This window comes from Salvelinus sp. IW2-2015, linkage group LG23 (assembly GCF_002910315.2).
Source record: "Salvelinus sp. IW2-2015 linkage group LG23, ASM291031v2, whole genome shotgun sequence".
Classification (NCBI taxonomy): domain Eukaryota; kingdom Metazoa; phylum Chordata; class Actinopteri; order Salmoniformes; family Salmonidae; genus Salvelinus; species Salvelinus sp. IW2-2015.
This window is the reverse complement of record NC_036863.1, coordinates 43,840,712-43,866,143: the sequence shown is the minus strand read 5'-3', so window position 1 is coordinate 43,866,143 and position 25,432 is coordinate 43,840,712. Positions and strand designations below refer to the sequence as shown.

Genomic DNA, 25,432 nt, shown 5'->3' with positions numbered 1-25,432 from the left:
CCATCTACAAAGTATTGAGTGAGGGGTGTGAATACTTATGTTAATTAGCTATTTCTGCATTTAATTTTCTATAAATGTGAAGACATTTACAAAAACATTTTCACTGTCATTATGGGGTATTGTGTGTAGATGGGTGAGAGAAAAAATCTTTAATCTATTTTGAATTCAGGCTGTAACAACAAAATGTGGAATAAGTCAAGGGGTGTGAATACTTTCTGAAGGCACTGTACAGTATTTTACATTTACTGTACTTTTCACCACATTTGTTGATAGCGAAATCTGAAAACACTCTGGATACATTGATAAGAATATTAATAGAAAAGTTGGGGTAGGTGCAACGAAAGACAAAATTACAAGGGTTTGAGTGAGAGGTCTAACTGGTGTCTCCAAGTGGCCACACACCTCTCAGTTCAAGTTATTCCAATGCACTTTTATGACATCAATTATAAGGTGCTTTTTTTTTTAGCTCTCCTAGCTGTGTCGTTGAAGAACTAGAGAAAGCACACTTGTAGTTGTTATGAACACAGCCCTGTATCCCCACCATCACACAATTACTGTTTTTGTTTAAACAATCCAAAAAACTGCCAATTTTAAAATCACTATCTGGGTCAGGTGGGCATCATTTGAACGCTTGTTCTATTGCCAACATGACTAGCAAAGTTATAAAATACCATCTTTAAGTGTTAGGCTTTTACCAGGAAATTCAGAGAAGCAGATCATAAATTGGTTGCGCAAAGTAAATAGTAGGCCGTTTGAGTATGCAAAAAGAATTCAAGCTTAAATAAAGTATGCGACATTTCGAAAATCAAGTATACTTTAAATGACCGGATGTCATTCTAATTTCAGCTTTGACAACAGCTGAACAATTAGATATGGGGATGCGCTTCCGAAAAGAAAAAAAACAGGAAACAATGCAACCACGCAATCTCAGTACGCAAAACTAGAATGTTTAATAGCATGTGAAATGTCTAAATCGAGTATGGTTTAAATGCCAGGATGTTACTCATTTCAGCTCTTCGCCTAGTAGAATTTGATGCACACTTTTCCACAATGCATTGGAAGATGTGGGCTGCGAGTGATAGGCCCTAGTTCTCTTCAAGTAGACAAACAAAACTAGGCTACTTCATTGGGAAGATGTCTGAAGCTTCTGCGCTGGTGTTCAAATGTAGGCAAGTAGTTTTTGTTCTCCATAAAATGACCACGAGTACCGCATCGTCGGCTACATCATTGAAAACAAAAGTATTTTTATATTTTTGTTTTCTGACTTAATGTTTCTTATTCTCTTGGCCTTCGTCAGAGCTTTTAAAGTATACTGAACAAAAATAAACGCAACATTTAAAGTGTTGGTCTCATGTTTCATGAGCTGAAATAAAAGATCACAGAAAGTTTCCATATGCACAAAAACCTTATTTCTCTCAATTTGTGTGCAAATTTGTTTACATCCCTGTTAGTGAGCATTTCTCCTTTGACAAGATAATCCATCCACCTGACAGGTGTGGCATATCAAGAAGCTGATTAACATCATGATCATCACACATGTGCACCTTGTGTTGGGGACAATGAAAGGTCACTTTAAAATGTGCAGTTTTGTCACAGAACACAAAGGAGCATGAAATTGGCATGCTGACTGCAGGAATGTCCACCAGAGCTGCTACCAGAGAATTGAATGTTTTTTTATCTACCATATATCTACCATAAGCCGCCTCCCAACGTCGTTTTAGAGAATTTAGCAGTACTTCCAATCGGCCTCACAATCGCAGACCACGTTTAACCACACCAGCCCAGGACCTCCACATCCGGCTTCTTCACCTGTGGGATCGTCTGAGACCAGCCACCCGGACAGCTGATTAAATATTTCTGTCTGTAATAAAGCCCATTTGTGGGGAAAAACTCAGTCTGATTGGCTGGGCCTGGTTCCCAAGTGGGTGGGCCTATGCCCTCCCAGGCCGACCCATGGCTTTGCCCCTGCCCAGTCATGTGAAATCCATAGATTAGGGCCTAATTTATTTATTTCAACTGACTGATTTTCTTAATATGAACTATAACTCAGTAAAATAGATGACATTTTAATCATGTCGTGTTTATATTTTTGTTCAGTATAAATACTAAATCATCTTTTGAGTTTTGAATATGTCACCACCGGGGACGTGGGATGTGGCTACAATATTGATGTAATTTTAGATCAGGTCTTTTGATTTGAACATCTGGATTGTTTTAGTTTTGTAGGCTAGACTACCTACTTAATTTATGGAGGAAACCTTAGCAGTCTCGTTCCCAATGATCAGTGCTTTAGCGTATTACGTTGCTGTCCAGCAGTTTTGAATTTGCGATTCACTTCTATAAACTTTGATTAGCTAACACAACGTGCCATTGGAACACAGGAGAGATGGTTGCTGATAATGGGCCTCTGTACGCCTATGTAGATATTCCATTAAAAATTCTACCGTTTCCAGCTACAATAGTCATTTACAACATTAACGATGTCGACACTATATTTCTGATCAATTTGATGTTATTTTAATGAACCAAAAATGTGCTTTCCTTTCAAAAACAAGGATATTTCTAAGTGACGCCAAACTTTTGAACGGCAGTGTATATATATTTGTTACTGCTCGATTAAAACGATCTCGGTCAACCAACAGCCTAGCGACCAGACAATCAACCAGTTGACTATTTAATTTTTTATTTATTTAACTAGGCAAGTCAGTTAAGGACAAATTCTTATTTTCAATGACGGCCTAGGAACAGTGGGTTAACTGCCTTGTTCAGGTGCAGAACGACAGATGTGTACCTTGTCAGCTCGGGGATTCGATCTTGCAACAGTTCGGTTACTAGTCGAACGCTCTAATCACTTGGCTACCCTGCCGCCCACTAATTGGGGTCAGCCATAGTTGTATTGTCTGCACGTTTGCTGTCGTCTAGAGACAGGTTTCACTCATACTTTGGTATATTTTGGCACAGCATTGTAGCACGTGTGTATCTTGTCAGTTTGTTAAACTATAGTAAAGCAGAGTGGTGATACATTGGGAAGATATCATGGCATTTAGTCCAAATACCCTAAWTAACTCAACATTAGTGTTAGTGCATTGTCTTGGTTCCCGTACCTTCTTTCCTTTCTTGGTGGGATTGATGTTGATCTTGGCTCTCTCCTGGAAGGTCTGTCTGAGGACGTGTCTGACCAGAGGCTCCCTGGAAATCTGCATGGCCACCATGTAACGAGTCCCCTCCAACACCGCCTCGGGACTGTTAAACTGGCTACAGAGAGAGAGCAAAAAGAGGTAGAGGGGTCAGTGTGTACGTTATCTGCAGACAGTCTTTGGCAAGCTCTACAGAGTTACTTGTTATTACTTGCTGTGTGTGTGGTGTAGTTACCTGCATACGTAGTCTTTGGCCAGCTCTACAGGCTCGGCAGGGAACTGCTCTGTCTCGTGGCGCTGGTAGCTGTCTCTCAGATTCTCCCCAAACTGCTCTGGGGTCAGACCAAACTTCTTAGCCAGGCCGTCTGAGACAGAGAGAAGGGAAGGAAGACAGGATCTTCAATCTTTATACATGTCTCAGTGCACTCATATTTTAACTAGGGCTGTCAAATCATTAAAATAATTAATTGCATAAAACTCTGTGGTTAATCTCAAAAGTTTATTTGCTCAAATTTGGTGCAAAAAATAAATAAAATCCCACTTGAAAAAGAAGCAGTGTATTGAGTTATAGGCATGTAGGGACTGAAACACAACAAATACTCTGTATCAGAATGTATTTAATGGCATATTCACCACAAACAAGCAATACAAAAGTCCTGTAACTTAGTAATAATGCTCCCAGTAGACCTACTCCCTCATAAATGTTCATGAAGTTCACACACACAGACACAGACACAGACACACACACAGACACACTTAAAGCGTCAGCCGTTCCAAATTATTGTTCTCCCAGTTACCGATTGGAGGGTTGGCTATAAGAAAAAAGCACTGGCTCTATGGATACAAAGAACAAATAGCATAAACATGTCCAACAATGTCATGAATTCCACTGAACATAAACTTGTGACCATACACTTCAGTCGTCCTCCCATTTCTTTTCACTGACTAAGTTGCTAAGATAAACAAGCCCATTGACATTTTCAGATGAAAAAGCTGCTCTCTTCTTCTGTACGATACGGCCAAAGAGTGAAAACAACCTCTCACAAGGTACTGATGTGGCAGGCGTTGCCAGGAGCCTTCGTGCAATGCAGGCCAGCCTGGTGTGTGCCCACACTCCACACATTTCTCAAAGGACTCCTCCTCTTCATCAGACACAGACTCAGAAGGACTGAACAAGAGGGCAGATTTCTTCTTTGGTGGCTCTGACTCTGTTGCTTTATCAGGTTGATGTGCAGGCCTCTCTTCCTTCAGCAAGTTGCTGACCAAAGCACACACCTCACCCCTCTCAGGTCTAGGAAGGCACTTCAGGTCCTTAAACCTTGGGTCGGGTGCTGTGGCGATCTTCAGCCACGTGAGGTTGGTGCTTTCCTTGCGTTTCTCCAGGTCTGTGAACGTCATCAGAGCTCTCGCTCACCCGAAGGAGATGACACAAAGCATCCAACACCATTGAGCAGGAAATGTACAGAAAATGGTTTCTCTCACACTCACTAACAGAGTGATAAAGAAGATTACTTGCAGGGCTCCAGTACTGCCCCCAGATTCTGCAGTTTCTCCAGGTCAGCTGTGGTTGGCATGGTGATGTACGTTTTCTGTTGGGCCAGAGCATCAGTGGTTGTTGTTTCGGTGGGCTGTTATTGAAACGGCCAACAATTTTTTGCCGTTTGGCTAGGGCATTGTCGAACCCGCTGTTGTGTAAGGACACTGTGAGGGACCTTTGGAGACTGCGCGGTGCAGGACATGTGTTCAAAAGGCATTCAAAATGTAACGCATTAATGCGTTATTAACGCATTAACTTTGACAGGCCTAATTTTAAAACATTAGTCTCTGCTGAATACGAAAAGGACAGATTGCCAGAAGTAATGTCTTGAGGCAGAGCAGGGTACTGCATGTGCACATACCTGGTTTACATTTCACATGTCAAGGCCCTTGCATCCACCACACGCACAACGAAGTCAAGCATATGTCCAATAAAGTAGGGATAAAAACACCATATTAGAGGTCAGCAGAGGTGACTTACCGAGCCCTGCGCTCTGACAGATGCTGTACATGTCTCTACGAGATGCCAGCTTCAGGTCTGGCCCCTTCTGCTCTTCCTCCTCCTCCACCTCCACCTCTTCCTCCTCACCTGAATGGACAGGGAATAGACATGATGTCACACAGTGTGGAGTGTGGAGGGTGGTAAACACATTTAAAAAAAGACAAAGCATGGTTGCTCAAAAGGTGCCGTTATTTTACTTTACATGCAACAATGCCACCCTCATTGCAGCTCTTTCAATCTCCTTATCAAATAATTTATGGGTAACAATGTAGTTATTTACTATAACAGTTTTCAGTAAAAAAAATGTAACAATAAGCCCAAGAAATTATGTTTTCCTACCGTCCTCGTTAACCTCCTTGATCTTCCTCAGCTTCTTCTTCTTATTGGCGGCCTTGGCTGTGTTTTGCATCTTGGGGATGTCTCTGCCGTAGTACAGCAGGAAGTGGCTGTACACATCACTCAGCTCATCTATGGACTGGACGTCTTTCAGTCTACAGGAGGGGAGAAGAGGTGAGGAAAGGAGAAAAGAGGAGGGGAGAGGGAAACAGTTACACTAGCTGGACAATCATGTAATGGGAAATCTGGGTCCAGCTTCTTGGACACAAACTAATTGTATGGGAAACCGCCCTAGTGGTGGAGGTTTAGGTTATAGGCAGACAAATGGACCCAGTGCAGTGCCCAGGGGTGACTTTTATTAGTGGAGAAGAGGCACCACAACTGTTGTATACTATGTACAGCAATGTACAAACAAAATAAACATGACGATGGCCAGAACAGGAAACAAACTTGGGGTAAACTGAAAATAAATCAAATCAAGGTTAAACTCAATACACAACAGGCCTTAATAATAACTGCCCGCAACCCGGCCAAGAAAGAAATGACATAGCTTAAATTAAATCAGGGCTCACCTCGGACTGTATCAACAATTAACAGGTTGAAATACAGGCATTAAATGCACCATAACATATAACTCAACTAACTAGCTTTAGGTAACAATTAGCCCATGAAAAAAGCCTATAATAGATTGGGGTAACATTTATCTCCCCCTGGGATTTGGCCAGGGGGAGATAAAAGCTTCAGACCTGGTTTGCCAAAACTCCCGAAGCAGCAGGAGGTAACATTTTATCTCATCAATAACGAGGATTAATAGTGAGGTGTGTAACATATATTCCTGTAGAAATAGTGATCTCAATACCATTACAATGTGCACTTTGTAAGGCAAATTAAATGCACTAAAATACATGCATGGAAAGCGTAAATAACAGGATTTGCCCGCGTGCCAACCAAACGCTAACATGCATCTTTCTCGCTTTACAGGCTACATTGCAGCACCGAAGGACATGGGATTATACACATAACATATTCAATACATTATTGTGCATTTTCATGAAATGTTTCAATAGCTGGTTATTAATATGTCAAGTCAGAATACCAGGTACAGAATTTTGGGGGGGATTCTCTAGGCTTTGTGTGTCTGGGAAACTGGCCCCTAGTGCATTACAACACTGGAGCGCACAATCTTGTTTAAAAAAAAGCACTGATTCCTGAACTTCTATTTCTAGAATATCCCTTATCGGTCCTTTTACACCTGTCGCTTCAAGTTTACACAATGTGCAGGACAGAGCTTGTCGATCATCAACTATATCAGTGTGACCTGGTGACACAGGTCACACTGACCCCCTCATACCACAGTGTTCTCCTATGGCCCTGTGTTAAGACAAATTCTGGTCAAAGGTAGTGCCCTATATAAGGCAGGGGTAGGCAACTAGATCCAGCCGCGGGTCGGCGTGAATGGTCGGGGCCCGGAAAAACATTATCATAATTTGTACATTGCAAAGTGACCACAACTAAGCCCAAAAATAGATTTGATTTGAAAATAACAATAATATCATACCTGGATTACATTGAGAATAGAGCCCAGTCGGGCTTATCGGTTGACCGATATTATCGGACGATATTGGCCTTTTTGGATGCATTTGTATCAGCGTTTAATCCACCAAAAAAAGAGAAAAAAAGCAGGGGAAAAAGCTGTTCTTCATTGGGGGGGGGCATTTCATTATTTGTGCTGAAGATGGCGCTCTTTACATGGCCATTAGCCTATCTTGCCTTGGCATGCTATAGCAAGATTGGACACAATCACCCAAAGCAACTACACCAGTCAGAGAGGAGAGTGAAATACTGTGAACTAACTATTACTGCCTCTATGGTGAGTGCCAGCTCAATAAAGTGCCAAAAATGCACACTGGACCTATACTGTTACGTGGTAGGGTTTTGGGTGTTGTGACAAACAATGGATGCTATGCCCAAATGTGAAGCAAGTGCCACTCTAAGAACGATCAACTCTGTGGTAACGTTAACGTTACAGCCATTTAGAGAAGCCTGTGAAATCTGGTGTTATATTCGCTCTTTGCAAAGGGAATTCCTCAAGCGGTCATTCCAATGTTTTCAGAGACACAAAAAAATAACATAGTAGTTTTTGGTAGTTACGTTTTAATGTATGGGTTGTTACTTGTCAGGGACTGGTCCAAATTCACATTTCGCCACCCCAATTTCCAGTACGAGTACTCAACTAACCAGCTGTGTGAGAGTACTTGAGGGTTAGTGCTATCCGGGACCCTTGGGATGTCCCTAAACCCTAACCACTACCCGCGCTGTTTATCCTCTTTTCACAAGAGTAACAGTTTTTCCATAAAAAAATATTGTCTTTCTGGTGCTACCATAGATTTTATGTGATGCTCCTAACCTTTTAGGACAAAAATTCAAAGCTTGCTTAACAATTTAGAATAATTCTGCAATCTGCATTTTGTTGCTTTTGCCTACTGTTATTATTGAATTATCCACTTCCATAAATCATATGTTTTCATTCATAATGTGCAGATATATTATTTGTCTACATTCTGCAGCGATGCGCCATCCCATCTGGTTAACGCTTAGTGGGACAATTATTTGTTTTTCAACAGGTCAATGATCCAAAACACACCTCCAGGCTGTGTAAGGGCTATTTGACCAAGGAGAGTGATGGAGTGCAGCATCAGATAACCTGGTCTCCACAATCACCCGACATCAACCCAATTGAGATGGTTTGGGGTGAGTTGGACCGCAGAGTGACGGAAAAGCAGCCAACAAGTACTCAGCATATGTGGGAACTCCCTCAAGATTGTTGGAAAAGCATTCCTCATGAAGCTGGTTGAGAGAATGCCAAGAGTGTGCAAAGCTGTCATCAATGCAAAGGGTGGCTACTTCGAAGAATCTCAAATATCAAATATATTTTGATTTGTTTTGTTTAACACTTTTGGTTACTACATGATTCCATATTCTACAATGTAGAAAATAGTAAAAATAAAGAAAAACTCTTGAATGAGTAGGTGTGTCCAAACTTTTGACTGGTACTGTATATCAGTTATCGGTCAATATTTTCACTTTAAAATCGGAATCGGAACAAAAAATACCATATCGGTCGGGTTCTAATGGAGACCTGGCCTGCGGGCCGCCTGTTGTCAACCCCTGAGAGGGAATAGGATGCCCATTCAGACGCAGTCCATACCTCCTCTGACCCTATGGTTGGCTGTACGTACCTCTCCATATCAGCCGTGTCCAGGGGTCTGATGCCATCAGCCAGAGGTTTGTCAGGGTCGGCAGAGATCTGTTCATACTGGTGTGACTGCATCCTCCGGAACAGTCGTGTCAGGTTCTGCTTCCTGCTCTTCAGCTGGCACCACTGGGGTCCCAGAGGTCAGGGGGTACAGGTCAGGGGTCAAGAGACAGGAAGTGGCTCAATAAGAAACAACATTATTTCTATTGAATTACAGTTGTAACATAATCTAAGCTAAGGTGACCAACTGCTGGTATACGCAAAAGTGTGTGGGGCTGGGGCGTGAACCTCAAAGTCATGTTAGATGCCAAAGGTTGTGATGAGGTCATCCTTTACCTTCTCGTCCCATTGCCAGACCTTCCACAGGTCGTTGATGTTGAGCTCCGGTTCCACGTACTCCTTCCTGTAGAACGCGATGAACGGAACCTGGAGGAAACAAAGAATGTAAAGTGGGTGAGAACATGAGACAGACACCACTGTAAAGCTTGATTTACAGATTAATTCGGACTACTGGCTATGTTGTTGCTACGGCGTCTCAAGAGGGACAAACAGTAATATTGCTTGTTTTTCAAGCAAAGGTCTTCTAAGGGAATATGCGAGCACAGACGTTTGCGTCGCCTAGCCAGGATCTGGTAGGAGCAAACCGAACCTTTGTATGCGGACGACTTTAGGGCCTTAGCCACTACACACATGTAATCGGGTGGTGTACCTCAAAGTGCTGGTTCCTCATGAAGTTGAGGGCCTCCTTGATCTTAGCGATGGTGCTGGGGCCTTTCCTGCTGAAGTTTGTGGTGGTCCCTCTGTCCAGGTAGTCTGTACTCTCCTGAACACCCAGAAAACAGTTGATTGTTTTTTTAACAAAGAAAGAAGAGTATGGAGACGGCCGAGACAGTAAGGAATGGGCTGGGCTGTTCATGTGTATGAAGATAGTGGGGTATTGGATGAGGAGAATGAAGTGGGATATTTAGTGAATTATTGGGGTGTTGGGTGTCTGTGAGTTGTCTGTAAGGTATGTGGTGGTTGTAGGATGATTGATATGGATATATCCAGGGTTTCAGACTGCGGCCATTTAGTCGCATTTTGTGACATTTGACTTGGCTGTGTGAGTTACATTTTTAATTAGTCGCATCGGTGCGAGCTGCACATTCTACATGGTTACCTCACTAAAAAGTCATATTTTTTAGGAGGCTAAACCCATGATTTGGTCAAACTGTAAAGTACATTATCCTCACGATTCCTGTGATGAAAGTGTCTGCCTACCCATGTACCTGTTTCGCTGGGGCCTGTTGCAGTGTCCCCCCCAAAAAAATGCTCCGGGAGAAAACATGTTCTGATTGTATAATATTTTCAAATCCAATTGCGGGGAGAACACAACTATCCTGTTGTCACAGTTGGAGAGGATGTTCTCAGCTTTCTTTAGGTATAATTTCTCAATTTGAGCTCAATAGCAACTATTAAAGCCTACAACTGAGATATTTGATAAGGCTTTGAGATGAGGAGCAGGGTACGCTTTCTTTTGGACATTACATTTACTGTTAAATTAATACATGGCTACTAGCAGTGGGTATTATATTTTTTGTATATTTTTATATTTAGATCTTGCTAATGTGTTTTGAGTTACTCAGATGGTCCCAAATAAATGTGCCTATGATATTAGTGCACATAAAGATGCAGGCCAATTCATCTTGATTGAACCAAAAAAATAGTATAATTCTGGAACCCTATTTTAATAGTAAAATACAACAGCCTAATTGTCAAACCAAAATTAATGACAATCAATGGATTATGTAGCACATTAAAATATTTTGAATCATAACATATTAAATGAAACTTATTTATTGAATGCCATCTCAGTAGTCGATCACTTACATTTTAAAAAGTATTGTGAAATACATTATAAGATGAAAAAAAATTAGAATCGCATGACACCGCATAAAGAAATTGGGTTTGACCTAGGGCTGTTGCGGTGACCGCATTACCGCCACACCGGCAGTCACGAGTCATGAAGGTATTCAAATTCCACATGACCGTTTAGTCACGGTAATTAGGCTTCTCCAAGCTCTGATGCTGCTGATGGCCATTAGTAGCCTACCAAACTTGCTAACTGCCTGGTACTCGGTACCCAGCACTCTATTGTCCCTCTAATCACTTTGACATCAATAAAAACATATTCAAAAATCTAATCAAACACTTCATGAGAGCCCATGAGCTCATGTTATGCAACATTTCAACAGGCAATGCAATTGAGCAAGAAATCAGAGTGACGGCCTCTACTAAAAAGAGGACGATCAGCTTTCTACAGACTAGGCCTACTATATTTATTTCTCAACTCAATATTAAGCACATTGATTATATTTACAACAGGAGTATAGCCTACCTGGCTGGGATGAAAATAAACCAAAGGGAAAAGCATCCTCCTTTCGCTATTTAAGTGCATAGATGACACTTATTTTTCCCCGCTGCCCCTGTTTCGATACAGGTGCATGATAATGGTCCATTCTAAATAAAATGTCACATATTATTTAGTATATGTAAAGATAAGATGAAATCAAGAATAGTCTGATGGGTAACAATATGCCACCGTAAAATTTTAGGCATTATCAAGTCAAATTGTGAATGAGCGACTGATGTAGTGTGTACAGCCTGCGCAATAAACAAAGCAGAGCTCATGCCTTTAAAGCAACTGTTTCGCATCATGCAGCCTTACAATGTATTAAAAATCAAAACAAATGGCTCAACTTTTGTAGAACTAAAGTCACATGAATAACTCTAAATTAAGCATATAGGAATACCTATTTCTTTGTTAAACGCTGTTAAACAAAGAATAGCCACGTGCGCACTCCCTCAAATCGTTTCAGAAAATATCATTTTGATTTTATTCAGCTTTGTTCAATTGTATTGTTCATTACTATAAAATAATGCCACGGAATTCTAAGCAAATCTTGTCTGCTAAATGAACTCGTGTAACCCACAGTCATTTGGCATAGCCTGATCAGGACAACTCAGAGTATGCTATTCTGTTCATCTGAAATAGACTACATTTTCTTCATATCATGCTTCTTTAGACCTGTCTAAAATAAATAATGGATTTATTGTGAAGGTATAGGCTATATTACATGGATTTATTAGACTTTTTAAAATATAGATGTTCCAAAGTTCAGCATGCGTGAAAGCCAGGAGATGATAAACGTGTTTATGTTAATTAACGGTCAACTACCATGAGAACCGACAGTTATTTGCCTGACAATCACCGGCTGACAAAATTGTGTGACCGCCACAGCTCTAGTGTGACCAAATCATGGGCTGGTGCCACCAACTGAAAAACTAAGTTGCACAAGTGCCACCAGGAGAAAATGTTATTCTGGAGCCCTGGATATATCATAAGTTAGGGCTTTATAGTAAGGTCAGAGGTTCCTACCGGTATGGAGATGGTGGGCTAAGATAGTGTGTGAGTATGTAGTCAGTGTGTAGTATGTATGAAGTGAATGTGCAGTATGGTCAGAGGTTCCTACCTGCATGGAGATGGTGGGGGTTGAGAAAGCGTTTCTGTAGATCCACTCTGCCTCTTCCTCCAACTCATCATCCTCAGCAGGCTTCACTGGGATGGAGCGCAGCTACGGGACGGAGGACGGAGTGTGAAACGCACACGGCTTTATTAACAGATCACAACTAGATTCAAGAACACAGGAGGGTGAAACAGACACACACAACCCTACCTGGAACCTCTCTGGCATGTCTGTGGAGCGGATCTCGTTGTCCTGGTCAGTCATGTGACTACTCTCCAGCTCGCTGGGCTCATAGATCTCGAAGATGCTCTTCCTCCCCACTCTCCTCTTCGTCTGCTTCTTGGGCCGGTCCCAGCCCTCTTCGTCCTGGTCCTCCTCCTCTTCCTCACCCTGGTCATATGCTCCGTCGGCATCAAACTCTGCAAAGTCAAAGTCACCGCCGAAGATCTCCTGGGCCTCCTGGAGGGCTCTTTAGACGGGGAGAGAAGAGGAAAGAGGAATGAGGAAGAGAGACGGATGGGGTGTGGAGGAGTGAGGGAGAGGGTGAGATTACATTTTGTATTATTTGATCACTTCATACATAAGTTCATACATAGGTGCATATCTTGGTAGGCATGTTGAAGAGCTGCTTCATAAAACAATGTACGTAATTAAAATAAATAGATACATGGATCATAGCTGCTTTGAACGGGTAAGTTTTAAAGACTCTACTCTCAATGTTTGTTCTGCACTTTCTATGTACAACACCTTCGGAAAGACCTTTGAAGCATTTTCCACATTTTGCTACGTTACAGCCTTATTCTAAAATGGATTAAATAGTTTTCCCCCCTCGCTCAATCTACACACAAAACCCCATGACAAAGCAAAGACAGGTTTTTATGAATTCTTGCAAATTTACAAAAAATACAAAACTGAAATATAACATTTACATAAGTATTCAGTTCCTTCAGTCAGTACTTTGCTGAAGCACCTTTGGCAGCGATTCCAGCCTGGAGTCTCCTTGGGTATGACACTACAAGCTTGGCACACCTGTATTTAGGGAGTTTCTCCCACTCTTCTCTGCAGATCCTCTCAAGCTTTGTCAGGTTGGATGGGGAGTGTTGCTGCACAGCCATTTCCAGGTGTCCAGAGATGTTCGATCGGGTTCAAGTCCGGGCTCTGGCTGGGCCACTCAAGGACATTCAGAAACTTGTCCCGAAGCCACTCCCGCACTGTCTTGGCTGTGTGCTTAGGGTCGTTGTCCTGTTGGAAGGTGAACCTTAGCTACAGTCTGAGGTCTTGAGCGCTCTGGAGCAGGTTTTCATCAATGATCTCTCTGTACTTTGCTTTGTTCATCTTTCCCTCGATCCTGACTTAGTCTCCCAGTCCCTGCCGCTGAAAAACATCCCCACAGCATGATGTTGCTACCACCATGCTTCACCGTAGGGATGGTGCCAGGTTTCCTCCAGACATGATGCTTGGCATTCAGGCCAAGAGTTCAATCTTGGTTTCACCAGACCAGAGAATTTTGTTTCTCATGGTCTGAGAGTCCTTCAGGTGCCTTTTGGCAAACTCCAAGCAGGCTGTCGAGTGCCTTTCACCGAGGAGTGGCTTCCGTCTGCCCACTACCACAAGGCCTGATTTGTGCTGCAGAGATGGCTGTCCTTCTGGAAGGTTATCCCATCTCCACAGAGGAACTCTAGAGCTGTCAGAGTGACCATCGGGTTCTTGGTCACCTCCCTGTCCAAGGCCCTTCTTCCCCGATGGGTCAGTTTGGCCGGGTGGCCAGTTCTACGAAGAGTCTTGGTGGTTCCAAACTTCTTCCATTTAAGAATGGAGGCAACTTGGTTCAATGCTGCAGAAATGTTTTTGAACCCTTCCCCAGATCTGTGCCTTGACACAATCCTGTCTCGGAGCTCTACAGACAATTCTTCATGGCTTGGTCTTTGCTCTGACATGCACTGTCAAACTGTGGGACCTTACATAGACAGGTGTGTGCCTTTCCAAATAATGTTCAATCAATTGAATTTACCACAGGTGGATTCCAATCAATTTCTTGAAACATTTCAAGGATGATCAATGGAAACGGGATGCACCTGAGCTCAATATCACATTGTATATAGACTTATTTTTCTACTGTATTATTGACTGTATGTTTGTTTTACTCCATGTGTAACTCTGTGTTGTTGTATGTGTCGAACTGCTTTGCTTTATCTTGGCCAGGTCACAATTGTAAATGAGAACTTGTTCTCAACTTGCCTACCTAGTTAAATAAAGGTGAAAAAATATATATATATCAAGTCTCACAGCAAAGGGTCTGAATACCTATGTAAATAAGGATTTTCTGTTTTGGAAAATTTTCTAAAAACCTTATTTCGCTTTGTCATTATGAGGTACTGTGTTTAGATTGCTGAGGATTTGTACTTATTTAATCCATTTTAGAATAAGGCTGTAACGTAACAAAATTGGAAAAAGTAAAGTGGTCTGAATACTATCCGAAGGCACTGTATGCAGGAAGGAAAGAACTAGGTCAAATGGCATCATACCGTTCTGTCTAGTTGACTGAGGAGGTGTGTGTGAACACTCACGCGTCCGTGTATCCTGAGAACTTTTTGCCTCTCTTCTTTGTGATGGGCTGGCCATCGTCGTCCACAATAAAGTCGTCAATATCTGAGGAAATTATTGAAATCAGTGTGAGTTACAGAACCAGGAAGTACTCAGCCAAAAGTATGTATAATTCCCTTTCCTGTAATATGTTTACAATTGCCTATATAGAGCTTTTAGTATCTCAAAAATACTTAAATCTGTAACATTATTAGCATTATCACAAGTACCTGACTCCTCCTCTCCTTCCTCTTCCTCCTCTTCATCGTGGCGTTCACCATGGCGACGGAGGGGCGGGTCGACGGTCTCTCCCTCCTCCAGCTCCCCCTCTCCGTCTCCTCCGTGGAAGATCTCATCTGCTATCTGGTCCTTTTCGTCATCTTCATCATCATCCATCAGCTTCACGCGGTCATACTTCTTCTTCTGTCAGGGCCACAGAGGGAGAGAGAGCTTTTAACTGGGGTCCATGTGTTCATATGATAATTGAATGTGTGCCATTACTAATGTGTAATCGTGAGTCATTTTAATAACAAAGCATCTCTGAGTAGGAGATCTGCTAAAGGATCAGTTTTTCCTTCTAGATAATAATTAATATGATCTAATGATATGATTATATAGCCAGGGTGGATGTGATCCTAGATCAGCGGCTTTATTAATATAGGCTTAGATTCCCGATTGAAAGCACGCCAGAGAGGATGTGTCTGCTTACCCTCCTCTTGACTTTGACCCCCAAGTTCTCCTCAATGAGGTCCAGGTCATCATCATCCAGGTAGTCATCATAGTCTGGAGGGAGGGAAGGAGAAAAAGGAAGGAGAGGGGCAGAAAAAGGTTGGGAGGGAGAGAGAGGGAGGGAAAAAAAGGAGAGGGAGGTGGGGGGGAAGGCAAGAGAGAGCGGAAATTAGCTTCAATAAAATTGTTTTCATTTATCTACTAGACAAGACTATCAGATCCACAAAGTGGAAGGGAGTGAACAACCTTTTGGAATGAAACTCTTAAACAGCCCAGTGGACTCAATTATAAACCGAGCATACGTACAAAATATACCCAAAATGTGCTTGCGCCAGTTTTTACACAAAAGTTGGCATTTATAAAAAATTACGTGAGAATGTGCTTACCACCCAGTAAACTTTAGACCATGTACGTAAATCTGCTAGTGGTTGAAATACTGAATTGCAAACTGGCAAGTAAGTATGTTGAGGGATATGATGAAAAGATGAATCATAAAAAACACAGGAAAACCTTAACAAGAATGCAGCCATTTGCTATTTTTGTTGTTGTTGATGTGTTTTATTTTTTAGAATGTCAAATAATTAGACATAGGGAAAAGATTCCTATTTATTGTACACTGCTCAAAAAAATAAAGGGAACACTTAAACAACACAATGTAACTCCAAGTCAATCACACTTCTGTGAAATCAAACTGTCCACTTAGGAAGCAACACTGATTGACAATAAATTTCACATGCTGTTGTGCAAATGGAATAGACAACAGGTGGAAATTATAGGCAATTAGCAAGACACCCCCAATAAAGGAGTGGTTCTGCAGGTGGTGACCACAGACCACTTCTCAGTTCCTATGCTTTCCTGGCTGATGTTTTGGTCACTTTTGAATGCTGGCGGTTTCACTCTGAGTGGTAGCATGAGACGAAGTCTACAACCCACACAAGTGCTCAGGTAGTCAGCTCATCCAGGATGGCACATCAATGCGAGCTGTGGCAAGAAGGTTTTGCTGTGTCTGTCAGCGTAGTGTCACAGAGCATGGATGCGCTACAGGAGACAGGCAGTACATCAGGAGACGTGGAGGAGGCCGTAGGAGGGCAGCAACCCAGCAGCAGGACCGCTAACCTCCGCCTTTGTGCAAGGAGGAGCACTGCCAGAGCCCTGCAAAATGACTCCAGCAGGCCACAAAATGTGCATGTGTCTGCTCAAACGGTCAGAACAGACTCCATGAGGGTGGTATGAGGGCTGACGTCCACAGGTGGGGGTTGTGCTTACAGCCCCACACCGTGCAGGACGTTTTGGCATTTGCCAGAGAACACCAAGATTGGCAAAATTCGCCACTGGCGGCCCTGTGCTCTTACAGATGAAAGCAGGTTCACACTGAGCACATGTGACAGACGTGACAGAGTCTGGAGATGCCGTGGAGAACGTTCTGCTGCCTGCAACATCCTCCAGCATGACCGGTTTGGCGGTGGGTCAGTCATGGTGTGGGGTGGCATTTCTTTGGGGGGCTGCACAGCCCTCCATGTGCTCGCCAGAGGTAGCCTGACTGCCATTAGGTACCGGAGATGAGATCCTCAGACCCCTTGTGAGACCATATGCTGGTGCGGTTGGCCCTGGGTTCCTCCTAATGCAAGACAATGCTAGACCCATGTGGCTGGAGTGTGTCAGCAGTTCCTGCAAGAGGAAGGCATTGATGCTATGGACTGGCCCACCCGTTCCCCAGACCTGAATCCAATTGAGCACATCTGGGACATCATGTCTCGCTCCATCCACCAACGCCACGTTGCACCAGACTGTCCAGGAGTTGCGGATGCTTTAGTCCAGGTCTGAGAGGAGATCCCTCAGGAGACCATCCGCCACCTCATCAGGAGCATGCCAGGCGTTGTAGAGAGGTCATACAGGCACGTGGAGGCCACACACACTACTGAGCCTCATTTTTGACTTGTTTTAAGGACATTACATCAAAGTTGGATCAGCCTGTAGTGTGGTTTTCCACTTTAATTTTGAGTGTGACTCCAAATCCAGACCTCCATGGGTTGATAAATTTGATTTCCATTGATAATTTTTGTGTGATTTTGTTGTCAGCACATTCAACTATGTAAAGAAAAAAGTATTTAATAAGAATATTTCATTCATTCAGATCTAGGATGTGTCATTTTAGTGTTCCCTTTATTTTTTTGAGCAGCGTATTTTCATAACCATTGCAGAATAAATTCCTCACCTTTTCTGACTGTGATGCTTAAGTACCCGCGAAGTAGCCTATAGGCCCTACAACATCCCATCTCTCATTTAATTGGACCCACTTTACAGTAGTAAATAGATCAACTGTTTCAAGTAATTTGCTCTATGCAATCTGACCCTGTGCGCAGTTTAACGGTAGAAAAGACGGTTCACCTTTTCCATTTATGTTTTTGTAGGCTACTGTACGTCTGAATAGCCTACTGTAATTTCAAATGTATCAAGTAAACAATATTCCATTTATAATACATATTTTCATAACCATTGCAGAATAAATTACTCACAATTTCTGGCCATGATTGGTTCATATTGCAGAAGAAGCTTTAGACTACAACAAATTACCATGCGCATTTCATTGGGCATATTAGATAGATCAAAATATTTGAAATATTAGCCTATGCATCCGAAAGGGAACACGGTTTATAATATACAGTGTTCAGGCTACCACTGTGTGTAGGCATACTGTAGTGGAAAGAAAATTCATGTATACATAGGCTACTAGGCAATGTTTCAGAATTTGCGGGCAGTGCAGTATATTAGGTCAGAGAAAAAGTAAACGCAAACCATTATTGAATTCAAACGATCGGTTCACAGGTCCACAACACATTGTTCAGAAACTGCAGAAAATGTCACTGCCAACACTTCCAGAGACATTTAATCAAGTTCGCCATTGCTATTTCCTTTAGATACTGCCTTAGCCTAAATCCAATACTTCCAAAGTATAGCAAATAAGGGCGTTATTGTCACCATAAAAGGTGAATGATGGGCGTTTTACAGGCAGAGATTTAATGCTTGTTCATGCGTGCACAGTTTCAGGACGGGTGTGATTTATAACGTGGAAACATGCGTATGTATGGCTTGCGCCAAGTTTATAAATCTCAATCTTTTTGTACGTGCGCATTCTTTTCAGAAATGGCGCACGCAGACATTTAGAGTGCAATGTACGCAACGTTTATAAACGAGGCCCCGAAGCCCAAACTCACTGCGTTTCTTGCGCCTGTGTCTGACTTCATCCTCTGAGTCGCTGCCGCTACCCGCTCCTCCGCTCTTCTTTTCTTCCGCTTCTTCATCTTCATCCACATCATCATCGATGAGCCCCCTCAGGTTCCCGTGCTCATCCTGGTCCTCTGTGTTTAACTCTTCCTCCTCTTCCTCTGTTCGGGGAGGAAGAGTTAAACACACACACAAACACATTTGCTCATAAACACACACATACACACACAAGAACTGACTGATGAAGACATGACAGAAGAATTGCCCGGGCTGACAGACATTAAGTTGTCATACTCACACATCTTCTTATGATTACATGAGAAATCAGTAAATTGTAATCATCTGCTCAAGCTTACCATCATCCATAAACACCTGGGTCTTTTTGGGCTTCAGGTCTTTCTCCTCAAATTCCTCCTCTGACTCCTCAGCCTCGCTGTCGATGAAGTCAGACATGTCTGCAAGGCCTGGACAGACACACACACTACAGGTTAACACAAGATGAGTGGTAGAGCAGTGGCTAGCTCACAACCTTTTTTGGTTGCTGTACCACCAACTGAATTTTGCTCTGCCTGGAGTACACCCTAGTGTGCATTTTATCAGTAGGCCTATGGTCTCATGATTCTTCTCAAGTACATCCCTGTGGATAGGCAGAGAATCAATATCAGAGAATATTGGTCTCAGAGTTGCAAACCAGGAAAACTCGAGAATACAGGGTTGATGGGGCTGCAAAGAAGTCACTAGCATGGCACTGAATCCCACGGAACAGTCTCCAGAAGAGAGACTGGTGGATGGATTGCGCGAATCTGGAACATAATGTTCCCCTAAACTGGAGATGATTGACGTCTCGCGCACAAAAGACGACAAAACAGCTGTGAACAGAAAATGCAAACAGCACACTTCGCTAACGTTACCTAACTAACATTAGATAGGGAACCACTATTGCTCTGTGATGCTTGGGTTTCTAGCCAACTTACCCTACAGTTGTATATAATGCTCTCTCTGGAAAGACATAGTTATGCCTTTTCTTAGTTTTGGACTTCCTAAATGGCTAGCTAGCACACAACCTGCATTCGTTACGTTACTAGCCATGTGGCGATTTTCACAATACACGTTGATAATGAACCATGAATTGGGAATTATGTACCCTTGACTTCAGCTAGAAATCTGTTTTGTTGATAAATCACGGTACTGGGAGACAACAAGGCCCCTAGGCTAGCTGCACTTCGCAGTAAGCTAGCTAACAATAGCAATATGTTAGCTAACTAGCCAGGGGGACAATCAGTCGAGTCACGACTATATTGTTCCTATGTTTTTGGCGCGGGATTATTTCACTGGTCACCAAACTCCGTTGTTAAAATAACTTACTTCTCCCTGCGACGAGATTTTATTTAAATCCTTGAAATGTAGAAGGATGTGTTGGTATGCTATCTTCTCATGCAGCTTCTAATAATACAAATGGCTGATGAGTTCCGGTGTTGACGAAACTTCCGACGTCCTGCTGCTGTGTCACAGAAGCGGTTTAGCTCGTGGATCTCACCCCCTCCCTCTGGTGGACAATGGTGGAACGTCAAGTCCTGTGACTACGTTCTGCAGTGATTTAAGTAAAATAACGAACTAAAAGTACTGTTTCCAGCGATAAGAAACGAAAAAGACTCAGAAATACTCAACTCTAGTAACTCAGTAAATGTCTCGAATCTGCAATAACTACTCCGCGCCAGCAGCAGGCGCAAAGGCAGATTCTCTCTTCTTTCCCACTGTACCATTTCGATGACGTAGAATAAACTAATATCAGTCGCTGATTTTAGTGGCAGCGGAGAGCTATAATGGATAAACGCACTGGCCCAACACACTTTTTATTTCGCTTTTTCCTATTATCATGTTTATTTGGGCTATCGCTCGCAACGGAACTTAGCTTTGTGACTTGCGGCTCGGTTGTGAAGCTGTTAAATGTAAAGCACAATGTCAGACTGCACTCTCACGACGTGCGCTACGGCTCTGGTGAGTCAATACATTCTAGCTAGCAAGCTAGCTTGGCCAGAGGAAATAGAAACATCAGGATTGTTTGATTAGATTATCTCTCTCCGTTCCTCCTTGCTTTTTGAGTGTGTTTACTTAAGGTTACTGACTGGTGTTCTTAAATGTACTTTTTAATGTGTCTGTTTGCCTGACTTTGTGTATTCATTTCTGTCTGTCTGTGTGTAGTGATGATTGATGGTCTGTGTATTGATTTCTGTCTGTGTATTCGATTTTGTGTCCCCTGCCAGGTAGCGGGCAGCAGTCAGTGACAGGGGTGACCACAGTGGAGGACAGCAACAGTTACTGGAGTGTACGGGGCACCAGCGGAACCCTATGTCACCGGGGGACTCCTGTTAAGTGTGGACAGACCATCCGCCTCACCCACCTCAACACCGGACGCAACCTGCACAGCCACTACTTCGCTTCTCCGCTGTCCTCCAACCAGGTCCGGGGAAACATGTCTGCATCCTAAATAGTTCTCAATTTAGGGCTTAATTTTTACCAGGGCCCAGGGAATAGGCTGTCATTTGGGACAAACACCAATTTTTACCAGGGCCCAGGGAATAGGCTGTCATTTGGGACAAACACCAATTTTTACCAGGGCCCAGGGAATAGGCTGTCATTTGGGACAAAGCCAATGTCAATACTTGTTTATTTTGTTCTGAAAGACACTGTAGCCTGGCTCCCTGTGTGGAGATAAGCGTATTACGGCCTCAGCCAAGAGGTCTGTGGCCTCATTTATCAACCGTGCATACATTTCTCACTACATTTTGGCGTATGTGGAGATTCTAGGATTTGTGTGCGCAACAAATGATTGGGATTTATCAAACTGTCACATGCAACATATAAGCATGTTTTCATGAACGAGCATTACAACCCCGCCTGGAGATATTGGAGCTGGGCTATGACTGTTTCTAAAAGAAATGGCAAAATTGATCACCAGTGCTTCCCCTGGAGTGGGGTTGCACTAGTGTTAATCCATAGATTAGGGCCTAATGAATTTATTTCAATTTATTGATTTCCTTATATGGACTGTAAATCAGTAAAATCATTGAACTTGTTGCATTTTAGACTGGCTTGGGCCAAGAAACACGAGCAATGGACATTAGACTGGTGGAAATCTGTCCTTTAGTCCAAATTCCAGATATTTTGTTCCAACCGCTGTGTCTTTGTGAGATGCAGATTAGGTGAACGGATCTCCACACATATGTGTGGTTCCCACTGTGAAACATGGAGGAGGAGATGTGATGATGCTTTGCTGGTGACACTGTGATTTATTTAGAATTCAAGGTACACATAACCAGCTTGGCTACCACAGCATTCTGCAGCGATATGCCATCCCATCTGGTTTGGGCTTAGTGGGACTATCATTTGTTTTTCAACAAGACAATGACCCAACACACCTCCAGGCTGTGTAAGGGCTATTTGACCAAGAAGTAGAGGGATGTAGTGCTGCATCAGATTACCTGGCCTGGTTACTACATGATTCCATATGTTATTTCATAGTTGAGAGATACATTGACTTCCATCAATCTATCTGCAATATTAAAGCTTATCTACCCCCTAACGTATGTATGTTTTGTTACACAATATTGGGGCATTGAGATGGGCTGTTAGCAAAGATGTGAGAAGTTTGAGGGAGGCTTGACTTGCAAACAGTCTTGTTGTGTATAAGCACTTACAGTTGTGCTCTTGAGTAGACAAGCACTGCCAATAGTGTACTCTTCTAGCCTATTCACTCTAACAGCCCCTCTACCCCATTCGAGAGAACTGACTGCAAGGGTATGAAACGTTTGAGGAGCACTTGTCTTGTCGACAGTTTAGTGTATTGATTTTACACACAAGTGTACCATACGGGTAGGCAATGAAGACTACCCCATGGCAAGGCACTACACCATGGCAACCCTGCCTCCCTACAAGCTATGGGTATTGATCATATTCCGACCTCTATTAGAAAAGGGGACCATCTTAAACAGTTAAACCAAAGGGAAAGTTTTTGGATTTACAAACTACAGGCCACTAAATACCCTGGTTTAAATGAAGATATGGATTTCTCACCCTTCCTGTAGGGTCGTGATAGGTCCATTTGCTGTCATCTAGTGGACATTTTGCTCAATTGCCCTCAGCTATGTTAGACTGTTGTTCATGTTTTGCTGTGTTCTAGTGTACTATGGAATATATTGCTTTCTTATTCTTGACACTTCTCCCAGTCATATTTAAGGTTAGAACTACCTTTCTAAGTGTTCTGATACTTCTAGCTTGGAGTTGTATGTTTATGATAACATAGCTACAGTATTTCACCTTTTAATGTGTATAGTATTGCTTACTTGTTGTGTCTAATCAATTTTGTAACCACTCCCTCTTCCAATTAGGGCTAATTGGAAAAGCTGTTCAAGAGAGGACATTGTACTCTTTTTTTTTTTGTACTCCCTGACGAAGGCCATGCAGCCAAAATGCGTTGTTCAAAAAAAATAAACTTTGTTTCTATTGAACATGCCATACTAATAAAGGCATTTTAATTAATTATATGAAGAGTACCTTGGTCCTCCTTAGTTTTTGAAAGCTAATGTTAGCTTGCAAAGTTACAAATCACTTCGCTAGATAGTAGCTAGCTAATTACATGTATATGCATTGGAATGTCTAGCCAGTGTATTAAGAAAGCTAGCTAGATTTTGGTTTAGATAAACAAATGTAGTTAGCTAGGTAACGTTAGTTACCATGTCCTTTTTTCTGCTGCGCTGTTCAGATGCCTTCCTCTTTGAAGTGAAGGGGAAAATCCATGGAATAGTGTACATTTTCAACGTTCAACAACATGGCAATCTCATCAGTTGATTCAAACATCCACGGGCGGCCATGACCTTAAGAGTGCAGACAGTGTCTTATCGTACATGATATGTTCATAACATATTAACGGACATACTGTATATAGTGAAATAGAGCAGCAGTGAAATTCCCCTTTAATGGCACAGGAGGTTGTGTGGTATACTGTCTTCAACCTGTAACTGTTTTGAGCCCCTGCTCTGTCTTCCCCCCTCAATCACTAACTACAATACCAAGAAGATAACATTGTATGATTGTTGTTGATAATGCATTCTCTGACACGCTCTCTCTCTCTCCCCTCTCAGGAGGTGAGTGCGTTTGGTGAGGAGGGAGAGGGGGACCACCTGGATGAGTGGATGGTGCAGTGCGGAGGGTTGGTATGGGAGCGCGAGGAGGCCGTCCGCTTCCAGCATGCCTCCACTGATACGTTGCTATCTGTTACGGGGGAGCAGTACGGCCGGCCCATCCACGGGCATAGGGAGGTGCACGCTATGACGGGCCCCAGCCAGCACAGCCTGTGGAGGGCCATGGAGGGGGTGTTTATGAAGCCCAGTGAAAGCCCACTAGGGAACATGGACTACAGCCATCCTCTACACACAGAGTTCTAATTCTCCATCAACCTGTTACCTGACCCAGCTATCGAACTAGTCGGTGTTTCTTAATCCTGTTCCTGGGGACCCGAAAGCTGTATGTTTTAGTTTTTGCCTTAGCACTACACACCTGATTTTTAAAATCATCAAAGCTTGATGATGACTTGATAATTTGAGTCAGCTGTGTAGTCGGGGCTCAAAACGCAACCCTTTGACTTGGTAGTGCGACACCAATTTTAATTGATCGTTATGGTGCCAGTGATTTTATATATTTTTTTGGTCTGGTCACGTTAGTTTTTGGTTCACAATTAGCTTTCTTTTATTATTATCAAGAATTATTCAAACAGCAATGTGTATGCATGCAACAATGGGTATGCAGACCAGGTATTCAAAAAGTTTAGTCCGAAGTCTTGATTGAATCTTTGCGATGCGCAATTCAGTCATCATGCACAATTTGAATGAGCATTTCTAAAGGCTATCACAAAAAAACCTTCCCAATTAAATTACTGCAAATGAAGCCTACCTGGCAGAATGATATCATGATGATTTGATTCAATCATGGGGCATTTGTTTTGCAAATGGACTGCCATCACATGTAGCCTACACTGTGCAGTACAAAAACACTGCTAGCCAAACACAAGGGTCTCTTGCTAAGTGTGCAGTTTAATTAAAGGGCAACTACACCCAGACCTCAAAAGGGGTTTAAGCATTGTTGTGGACTTGTAACATCCCAACATATAAAATAAAAAAAGGTGTGATTTTTGAGTGTGAACCTGAAGAAGAAAAACCTAGGAGAACTCGAAAACCTGGAGAGAAAAAAAATCGGGAAAACAGAATTTACCAAAAGATAAAACAGATTTTATAGGCCTTACAACTGTAGTGTGACTGTTTAACATAGCGAACGTGTATGGAGGGTAGGTCATTATAGGCTACTTGCTCAGCCCGCAAATTATAGAACATTCCAATGATGTGCGCATCATCCGCTCTCTCGGGCCAGTATTCTTTTCCATTCAGGTTAGTAGCTTTCAGTTGGCACTGGCCTGGTGTGCCACTGGCAAATGTACCTGAATGTCAAGCCCTGCAAGGGCATGCTAATTTAAAAGATGACCAGTCATTATTAGCCTGGTTCTGTATGGAATGCAGGTACATTACGGAACACAGGTCAGGTCACTACCAATTCTTTTTTTGAAAAATTG

General features: G+C 42.6%; 2 protein-coding genes across 2 annotated transcripts in view; one reads left to right on the top strand and one right to left on the bottom strand.

The window, feature by feature from the left end:
* LOC111950519 (transcription elongation factor SPT6) overlaps positions 1-20,286 on the bottom strand; it is a 53,510-nt gene extending 33,224 nt beyond the window's left edge. The window contains exons 1-15 of the mRNA XM_023968141.3: positions 20,176-20,286; positions 19,167-19,274; positions 18,801-18,971; positions 15,566-15,639; positions 15,087-15,279; positions 14,841-14,922; positions 12,484-12,742; positions 12,280-12,381; positions 9,477-9,590; positions 9,104-9,193; positions 8,751-8,893; positions 5,515-5,666; positions 5,155-5,262; positions 3,373-3,502; positions 3,105-3,255 (exon numbers count right to left, since the gene is read on the bottom strand). Of these exons, the coding sequence (XP_023823909.1) occupies positions 3,105-3,255; positions 3,373-3,502; positions 5,155-5,262; positions 5,515-5,666; positions 8,751-8,893; positions 9,104-9,193; positions 9,477-9,590; positions 12,280-12,381; positions 12,484-12,742; positions 14,841-14,922; positions 15,087-15,279; positions 15,566-15,639; positions 18,801-18,971; positions 19,167-19,263 (1,866 nt within the window). The 5' untranslated portion in view covers positions 19,264-19,274; positions 20,176-20,286. The remainder of the gene's footprint in view (positions 1-3,104; positions 3,256-3,372; positions 3,503-5,154; positions 5,263-5,514; positions 5,667-8,750; positions 8,894-9,103; positions 9,194-9,476; positions 9,591-12,279; positions 12,382-12,483; positions 12,743-14,840; positions 14,923-15,086; positions 15,280-15,565; positions 15,640-18,800; positions 18,972-19,166; positions 19,275-20,175) is intronic.
* Positions 20,287-20,566: 280 nt separating this feature from the next.
* Positions 20,567-24,771, top strand: LOC111950520 (stromal cell-derived factor 2). Its single transcript, XM_023968142.2, has 3 exons — positions 20,567-20,808; positions 21,075-21,271; positions 23,952-24,771. The coding sequence occupies exons 1-3, from the start codon at positions 20,634-20,636 to the stop codon at positions 24,252-24,254; spliced, it is 675 nt and encodes a 224-aa protein (XP_023823910.1). The 5' UTR covers positions 20,567-20,633; the 3' UTR covers positions 24,255-24,771.
* Positions 24,772-25,432: the final 661 nt, after the last annotated feature.

Bases quoted from the DNA above. Each gene is read 5' to 3' on its own strand.
- LOC111950520 (XM_023968142.2), top strand. From the start codon at position 20,634: ATGGATAAACGCACTGGCCCAACACACTTTTTATTTCGCTTTTTCCTA. The intron at 20,809-21,074 runs GTGAGTCAATAC...GTCCCCTGCCAG, and splicing joins CGACGTGCGCTACGGCTCTG to GTAGCGGGCAGCAGTCAGTG. The intron at 21,272-23,951 runs GTCCGGGGAAAC...CTCCCCTCTCAG, and splicing joins CTCCGCTGTCCTCCAACCAG to GAGGTGAGTGCGTTTGGTGA.